Raw genomic sequence first — 10,055 nt, forward strand, 5'->3', positions numbered from 1 at the left:
TCTCTCTCATTAGTAGTGTTGAATGAAATTCAGTAGGACCTAGATATGGAAGTTTACAGAATGCTATAAAAAACTTCTGGAAATTCCAAACAGATCTATTCTATTAAAAGATTTATAATTTTTGACATATTTATTGCTGATTTGGAATCATTTCAAAATAATTTACGTACCAGGTCATGTATCTGATATAAGAACTACTCTATCAGTATTTGTTTTTCGAAAGCAGCAGTTAATCGTCACAAGAGCTTAAAATTTTGAAAACATAAAATCAGTGACCAGAATACCATCCATAAGAAGAGAATAGCTAGCCATATATCCATGGATATATAATACGGGCCAAATCTATAGGTTTCTATGCAGATCAGATAGGTAGATTTCTAGCCTGTTATTGCCCACCAATGAAAAACTTCTGTCCCAGATTTTCATTTGTACATCTGCCAGTGGTGAAGGCCTAGGTTTATAGAGTTAATCTTCTGATTTATTTGAGGATATATGTGGGCCCAAAAGCTTCATGGTTGTTTGAAAGTTTAGTGAGATAGTCCACAGGTTTGTTCTAAATAGATATCTTTAGTTAAGCTAATTTCTGACTCCTTAATTCTTCAGCTAGATTTTATTTTAGAAAGGGCATAAGCTCAAAAAATAGACTATGGGTAATTCAGAAAGAACTGTCTCACACTACAAATTTGAATCCTTGAAAATTCAAAAATTATAATGTATTTTATAATAAACTTCTAAAAAATTTAATAGAAATTAGCTCTACCTTCATAGAATTGATTTTACGAAAACAATGTATATATATCAGTAACTATACCACATTTCATAAATGAATAACTCAATTGTATTTTGCAATTAATTATTTTTGTATTCAGGTTAGTTGGGGTAAAAGTATATCAGGAGTTAAGTGCATAAATGGGTATTTTTTTTTTCAAATTTGTTTTGCTGGGAAAGCTACCTACCATCTAAGATAATTTAAAGTAAATCCATCGTATTTACTTCAAATTACCTTAGATAGTAGCTCAATCAACAATACAAAGTTGAGAAAGGTATACTTGCCCACGGATATGCAGGTATTTGGTCCCTGATGGATGGCATACATGAAACTAACCCATGTATTTTTTCTACCTTGGTTCAATGGGACATGGTGGAGGTACTGTCAGCTATGAGAGGTGGAAATATTTATTCAACTGTCACAGAGGAATAGTGGTTCTGACAGTGAAGTTCGTTTCCAATTTGGACTCTCCATTCAATAGATATTTAAAATTAAACATAATTAATTAGTTTTCTAAAAAAATAAATAAAGAAAAGGTTTTCTGTTTTCTGCCAGAAGGAAAGTTCTGACCGATTCCTTCTACAACAAATGGGTTAAGAAAGATAATATAAGTTTTAAAAAGCTATGATTACCTCATTATTAATATCAAAAACTCCTTCCTGAATTTTTTCATAAATTTCCTTAGCAGTATTTATAAAGGCTTCCTCTACATTCGTAGCGGTTTTAGCTGACGTTTCCATAAATATCAGCCCATGTTCTCTGGCAAAAGCTTCTCCCTCTTCCTTCCTTACTTCACGCCTTGATTCTAAATCACTATAAACAAAAATTTACTTGAATTTACAATTCTATCAAATACAATTAATTTAAAAGATAGATTTCAGTCTTAGATTATCTCTTGTGCTTTTAACTGCTTATTTATGCATCTCTATTTCATCTTCCAATTTTACAGTTATTAGTAGAAAATAAATAGTAGCAAAACTCTCCCAGATTCAGAATATTCTCACCAGGTAACCTGTAATCAAATATTGTGTATCTGAATAGAGTGAATACCAACAGATACCCAAGTTATGATTAAAATCCTGAACTCCTATTATGAATTCAAAAAATTATTTCCTTGATAATTTTAATCACATTTTCTCGAATCCTACCTCATACACTTTTTCCATTGTCATTCTGAATTTTGATTTTAACATTGATATATTTTCTGAATCACGTTATAAATCATTTCTTACTGACCAAATGTTTTTGCTTAATAATTATACCACTGCTTATTATCCTGCTCAATAAAGGCAATTTTCTGACACCTCTGGTTTAGATCTTAAGATCTCTGACTCTCCTATAAAAATCCTTTCCTCGTCCCAGCACCCTACCCTATTCCTTCTCTTTCATGACTATTTTCACCTTCATCTCAAATCTCCAATCCATATTTCCCATTATATCTCCCCTGATAAACCAAACAATACACTGTTCCACTGCACCTAGGCTGACTCCTAAATACAGGAAAAATTAAAAAAAAGTATTAAAGTGGAAGGAAGCAATTTCATCAAACTGATTGGAAATATTGAACTGCAGAACTTTAGCCCAGAAAACATCATTTTCTCCCAGGTGTTGTATGAATTATTCTAAAATCCTACACCAATAATTATGGAACTGATAATATTCCCATAAAAATAATAAAATCTTATCTCATAGTCCTTATTTTCGTACTATGTACAATTTTTCCTTGCAATATTCCATATCCCCCTCTCCTTGCAATATTGTCCTAATCCTAATCCTTTCTTCCCTAACTACCTTAAGAAAATAAGAATTATAGTCGAAAGATGCCTCGATATGGTTTTTGTTAAAACACACAGGATAATTAACTATTTCTCTTTAAAAAGATAAATAGAGATACTTCTTTTTAATTTTTCCATTTCTACCATAGCACTGTGCATTTCGGATATAGCTTGATCCATAGATCTCGGATCTTTACTAGCAGCCTCCTCATTTTCCAATCCAGATATCTAATCGGTCCAAGGCCTCTTCATGGTCTTTATTCTCCTCATCCCCTGGTAGGGATAGGACATTTCAACTAACAACTGGAACGGTAAGCCTCATTCCATTCCATCTTCGTTTCAACTTTCTATATAACATTTTGCCCTACTATTTTTGTAACAATTTTACAAGGTAATACAATTTACTACAAGTTCACCACATTATGAACTTCGAAAATTAATAAAAATTTATCAGTTCTGTTTTAAAATTCCCAAAACTTCAAATTATATTGATATACCTAATCTCTTATAACATACAGGTAAATAAAAACAGTAAATAAAATAAAGTAAGGAATTACTGAGAATTTTTAATTACTTATGATTGAACCTGAGTTTTGTGAAACTTTCAATAGTCTCAAATTAACAATCACTAATTGAAAAGTATTCTTTCACAAGTCAATATATAATTTTTAAAAAGTTATTATTTATAAAATAGTGTAGGAGCGTTTCATTCATGTAGATAAGTTAAATTTTGATAAAAACTATTTGATGGGATCAATATTAAGGATAACCTATTTCAGGACCAGTATGAGAACTGGTTCAAACCTTTAAATGGAACGAGACCATAGAAAATTTAATTTGGCGCCAATGGTTTCGAACAGAACATGACAAGAAGATTTTGTTCAATCAGAACGGTTTGAAACAGAACAAGACAGTAAGAAATTTTAACGCCTGTTCCATATCTGATATTATTACTCTATCAAAGACTTTGGTGAGTATATGAAACAGGGATTATGTTTACTGTTTTTCAATCCCCTCAGAGATCAGTCTCAATGTGAATATCAGACCTTGATAGCTTCTATTTTGTCTGAGTACATATTGTACTTGGTTCAAGAGTGGTTCAGTAGCTGCACTCAGGGGGTTTCTCTAGGACTTTAAAATAAAGTTTGCTAGAGACACCTTTGTGATTCCTACATTCTATCTTATCCTTTATCTTGAAGATGGGAACTACTATGAATATTTCCTAGTCTTTGGGTACCTTTATGCTCTTCAATATTAGGTTCAAGAGCTTTTGAATTTTTTTTGAGCCCCTTATTTTTCTGAGTTAATAAATCATAAACTTCCTCCTCTGTTAAGAAGTCTTCTTCCTTCCAGGTTCCAAAAGATAGCGTGGGTTGACTAAGTTTCCATTTGTCTCATTTCTTAATATTTTTCATATGGAAAATATTCAGAAATCTTCCAGTAATTCTTTGAAATATTCTGCCCATCTCTCCATTTTACTTAGACATAAAAATATTTCCATACTTGTTTTTGATATTTTTTGCCCTAAAAACCTGCCCAGGTTCCTTCTCAATCAGCATTCCTCTTCGTGTTCGGTAGAAAAGCTTCTGGGTTATCTTTGAAGTTCTCTACAACCTTTCTCCAACAATTATCCCATATTATCTTTTAATAACGTAGGACTACTTCTTTCACTTGCTTCCATTGCTCCTTGTATTTTTGATAGTCCATTTAAGAATGAGAATTGAGATATTCCTTATATAATACCTTCTTTAATTGCATCTCTTTTTTCACTTCTTCATTACACAAGGGAGTTTGCCCTCAGGCCTATCCTGCTTTTTCTGCGAATTGTTTCTACAGTCTCATGGGTAATTTTCTCATTTTTTAAATTATTCCAGCTGATCACTATATTGTTGGAATCCCCATATCAATATATTTGCCTTTTGATAGACTTGTGCTATTTCCAGCTCTTTCAACTGAAATGCGTTTATTTTAAAGCCACCTTGGTTATTATCCTTCATTTTATTTGTAGGTTATGGTATAGAGAAAAAAACGCACACGGACAGGCACACATACACTTGCGCACTCGCTCCACACACAAACACACTGTTTAAACAAAAGAAATGTTTTTAATATAAGGCCAGAAATCATATTAAGACATTTTTAAATGTTGGGGAAAAGAACCACTTCTTGTACAAATTCCTAATACTTATATCAGTTCCAATGTCATAAAATGGATTAAATGTTTTAGTGATTTTATTTCATTGATACAAATCACAAATTCATTGGTAGAACACTAAACTGCATAAGACATATTCCCATTTTTAATAGGATTTTTTGAAATGAAATAAAACAATACTAAAAAATAAAGCAGTTAAAATTTAAAACATGCGGATATAATTATCAACTTCTTTCAAAAGGACATTCTAAACAGAACAATCCTCTATTAAAACATCAAAATTTAATTATAATTTTAAATAAAATGAAGGCATACCTTTTATTTCCAATAAGCATTATCACCATATTAGAGTTCGAATGTTGTCTAGCATCATCTAACCACGTGGTTAAATGGTTGAATGTTTCACGTCTAGTTATATCATAAACTAGTAAAGCACCTGCAGCACCCCTGTAATAGGAACGAGTAATAGAACGGAAAGCCTCTTGTCCAGCTGTATCCCAAATTTGTAATTTTATATGCTTCCCATCAATTGTAATCATTCTAGCTCCAAACTCAACACCTGAAATTATGTTAATTTCATAATAAAAAACTTTGGTGACAATTAAAACAAATTCAAAGTTTATAATGTGTCCCTAGTCCTAACCAATTATGCTCTATAAAGGAATAAATAAAATACATTTAGAGACAAACAAAAAAGAGATTTTTGTCTTGAGAAAAAATTAAATATTTATTTTCTAAATGTATTATTATAAAGAACTTCATTTATCTTACATTCAATTATCAATAATTGAAGTAAATCATGTAGTTTCACTACAATTTTCTGCTACTTAAAATAAAAGCTTCCAAGTAAATTAATAATGCTCCTATTACAAGTATTTTTTTCAGCTGTGGGGTAGTTTCAAGACACATGGGTTCTTTGGTGAATGTATTATCTATTTTGTGTTGTTTTTTTTCAGTTAGAAATAATAAATTTTTCTAGACAAATCTTTGATAATGCTTTTAAATCATATAAACTGATGAAGTAAACTGAGAATATTGAAATATTAAATTATAGTCAATAATATGTAAATAGTGGTTAACCATGTGTGATAAATTCCGAGTTTTGAACAGTTAACAAACTGAAACAGGTTATTTATTTAAAGTGTTAATTAGTTCTATCAAGGTATTCTTAAGTATGTATTTTAAATACATTTTTGCAGGGTACACATATGAAGATTTTTTTTTGTTCAGTTGAATAACTACAATAAAATCTTTATGTACACTTATTAGAGATATATTGAAGAACTTCCCTTTTAATCCTATAGAACACATCCTTTCATTGGTGATCCTGAGAACATTATTTTGAAACTGTCTTAGATGGCAGTAAAATGAGCCCATACTAAGCTGCAATTTGGTAAATGAATCAAGAATGTTATAAATTATAACTCTATAATTTATTATTTTTAAATAACCATAAATGAGAGAGGAAAAAATAGAAAAAATATTTATTTGTATTGATTAACCACCATCCCCCACTCCGGCTTTGATTTAATGATTTCAAAATACTTTTCTTCTATCTGCATAAATGGCTGAGATGTGGGCATATGAAACTTCTTATCAGCAACAAATTGTAATATTGAGTTCCAAGGTCACCTGCAGCTATGGTACCCAAGTCCAAACAAAATTGGGGCAACAGTCTTAAAACTAAAACTTAAAAACTAGATCATTTTCATTTTCTAAACCTTCGAAAACATATTTAAAGGATCTTACTATGTTAAAAATCTAAAAAGTTACAATAAATGAATCAATTACGAGAACATGTTCATAAATAAATTCTTATTTAGATGTCTGAATATGAATATAATGGTATTCATATTTATAGGAAACTAGTTTACACCTGTGAGAACTCTTACATTAGATATTTTTCCTTCTTCTCTTTAATTCATTCAAAATATAAGCGATATCATGCTCATTTATATAAACAATATATTATCAAGAAATTCTATTTAACACACACAATTGGTAAAGCTGCATAGTTTACGGTACAACGGCGCCAGTTCAACTTTTATTTTTGTGACAGTTTCACGAAATGAAAACTCGATCATGGTTAGAATAGGGTGGTACTCTGTAGATAATCTCCCAATTGACTAAAAATGACCATGAGAGGGGTCACAAAAAAAAGGTTGTGTTGCTGTGATTGATGAGATGTACAGTCTAATTTATGACATCTGAATGGCTGAATGAATCCTTAGAAATGAAGTACACACTGCTCTGTCCTAATCATAAAAAAGTTGACAGACTATAATGGAGTGACTAAAAAGGTATAGCTCTCCTTAGTATGGCCAATAAATTCATATCGGTAACAATAAAAAATAGAATGCTTAATTAGGTCGAAAGATTGGTTGGGGAGTACCAAAGCAGTTTCAGTCCTGTTGCTCTACTGACTATCTTTTCATTGAGGATAATGTCGGAAAAAGTTTAAGAATTTAATAATAGAACAGTTATATACACCACCTATTTATAAATTTTAAGTAGGGCTAAGATTGAATGGGTAGAGGAAGAGAATAATAGTACCTTGGTAGACCTTCAGTAGTTACGACGTTGCCGCTGCGGAGCCCTGATATTGTAAGGTGTATGAATCGGTTAAATAAAAATAAGACAAGTGTTTGCATGCACTCCAACTACACTACTTTCAAAATCTCTTCCCCAAGGGCAAGATAGTAATATATCAGATAATATCAGTGCCTGGGTGATATATGCCAATGAAATATGGATTCTGACACAAGAATATAAAAAGATTATTAAATTTTAGAAAAGAAAGGTCCTCCAAATAATAAATGAATGGCGAAATGAAAAAACGATGGCTCGATGACATGGAGGCCTGAACCAGATGAAGGTGATATGATCAAGAAAACTTGCAGCTGAACAACAATTGTACGAAAATAGTATTGAAGGCCAAAGCCCCTTTCTTTTTATTTCCCTTCATTATGTTTTAATATTTCATTTTTCCTACATTCGTTGGCTGCATTTAGTCACTTATATCCGATTAACATTTTTAATATAAGTTTTATTTGTTATATGATTATATGCTTTTTTTAAATAACATGAAAATAACCTTGTTTGTTTATGAATATAAACAAACTTACTAAAGCCTTTTAGTACTGGCTGAACAAATTGTAGAACTATGAATGATCATCATTCAGCACCCAAAGGAGCTCTCTTCTTCTATTTTTTTGTTTATGGAGATGAGTATAAGATTTAAAAATTCTTAATTTTTTTCTATATATTTTTTCTAAATAAGTATATATTGAATAATTTTCAATTTATTTACTGCAGTAGGTCTTTTCGAAATCATTTTAAGTTTTGGGACACCTAACTTACTCTTGAAGGAGTTTGTTCCAGATTAATTCTATTCTATTCAGATAATAATTTTATTCAGTTCTATCCTACATATATTTTCGACAGTAAAGAGATTATGTCATAAAACTCGATGTGATATTTTCAATATAACCAGTAACTCTGTAAACAACTTCTGACTACAGAGCTATCAATCTGCACCAAACAGGTATAAAACACAATTGCTGCTACTGACTTTTAAAAGTACCAAGAAATTGAATAGTCTATTCTTTAAAAATTGAGAAAAAATGCTTCTAATTACAGATATCACTATTAAATAAATACATACGATTACTAGCTGATAATTTTAAAGAAAACGTGATATGATAGCACCTTTACCTTATATTAAAAAAAGTAGCATAAAAAAAAAAAAAAGTGTAGAACAATTTGGTCAAATATTAGTTTTATGAATTATACATTAAAAAAAAAAAATATTCTCTCTTAAACACTAAATGAATATGTTGTATTAAATAAAAATAAGCTACTAAGTTCTGTCATTGCTTAATATCTTCTCCAAATTTTTAAATATAAATCAATATAAAGATTAAAGAAATTTAATTATGATTAAATATTTTTCACCAGAAAGATATACCATAAACCTCATTTGAATATATATAATTATGTCTTGTATCAACTGTAAGACAATTAATTAACATAAAACAACAGCTGAATATCAGAAAAATATTAAGTATTGAGAAGAAAAAGCTGAGGTATATTCACTTCACAATATGTTTATAAGATTACAACTCACTTGTATTGATAAGAATAAATTATTTGAAACATATGGGTTTACTTCAAAACAATTTCTTATGCATAAAATTATATTAATTAAGGGACATCACAAAGCTGATAATGGAGAACTTTATCACATGTCTAATATATTTGATTTTCACCAAGTAAAACATCAGTAGTCGACCAACAAATTGCAACTATCAACATTAAGTAGAATACATAAAAAGAAAACTGTGACAAGCACAATTCAATAACCTTTTTAAAAATGTTACATATATGCAAATTTATCCTCTAAAAGGTATGAATTATTATTCACCTAAAAATTATTTTAATACTCACAGGACTAATAATCCATAGGTAGATGAAATAATAAGTGCATACTTATAATGCTTAATGTTATTAATGTCATAGAATTAACTAGTACATAAAAAAATAAAAAAAAAGATATGATGGGATTTCCATCATTTGCAATTGAAGTACTCAAAATTACATAAAAAAGGTTTTAAGTGTTGAAAAACTATCTGAAGGTGAACAGCTTGAGGTTTAAATAAAAAACATTTTGGGTTATAAATGATTATATCAATATAATAGTATAAATGAATAACTTACCAATAGTTAAATCATGTACAGGTTGGAACCTTTTATCTGTGAATTGCAGAAGTAAGCATGACTTTCCCACTCCTATTAAAAGTAAAAATTAACGGTATTTACAAAAGGAGGGTAAGGAACAATACCCACAAATAGTTAAAGCCAGTTGAAAAAAATATACAGATACCTGTATCACCAATGATGATATATTTGAACAAATATGCATATGACATGTTAACTAATATTGTCACAGAGTGTAAAAAAGTAAAATTACAATAATGTTAATATTTATTACATGAACAAGTAAAACCCAAGAACACAAACAAAGATCTTGTTGACAACTATCAGTATCTGATACCTTGTCATTATCAATGTTACCATGCTTGGAATAATAACTTCACAATATTTGTTTACGACTCAGTGCGAATTTTGTTCGATAATTCAAAAAAATAAATTATAAAATTTAATATTAATAATTTTTGATAAAAAATAAAGCATTTTGAGACTAGAAATTTACTATTTTTTTAAATGAAGGGAGGGGGGAGTTAAGTTGATATTTTAACTATAATTATTTTTTTTAAAAACCGGATGTCTCATGTCACAAATAAATTCTCTCTCTCTCTCTCTCTCTCTCTCTCTCTCTCTCTCTCTCTCTCTCTCT

General features: G+C 29.8%; 1 protein-coding gene across 1 annotated transcript in view; it reads right to left on the bottom strand.

Moving 5' to 3' along the window:
• The window catches only part of Rab2 (RAS oncogene family member Rab2), an 11,900-nt gene extending 2,150 nt beyond the window's left edge, over positions 1-9,750 (bottom strand). The window contains exons 1-4 of the mRNA XM_014433040.3: positions 9,582-9,750; positions 9,416-9,487; positions 5,015-5,258; positions 1,402-1,582 (exon numbers count right to left, since the gene is read on the bottom strand). Of these exons, the coding sequence (XP_014288526.1) occupies positions 1,402-1,582; positions 5,015-5,258; positions 9,416-9,487; positions 9,582-9,627 (543 nt within the window). The 5' untranslated portion in view covers positions 9,628-9,750. The remainder of the gene's footprint in view (positions 1-1,401; positions 1,583-5,014; positions 5,259-9,415; positions 9,488-9,581) is intronic.
• Positions 9,751-10,055: the final 305 nt, after the last annotated feature.

This window comes from Halyomorpha halys, unplaced genomic scaffold (genome assembly GCF_000696795.3).
Source record: "Halyomorpha halys isolate HHAL.00 unplaced genomic scaffold, Hhal_1.1 Scaffold1149.1, whole genome shotgun sequence".
Taxonomy (NCBI): domain Eukaryota; kingdom Metazoa; phylum Arthropoda; class Insecta; order Hemiptera; family Pentatomidae; genus Halyomorpha; species Halyomorpha halys.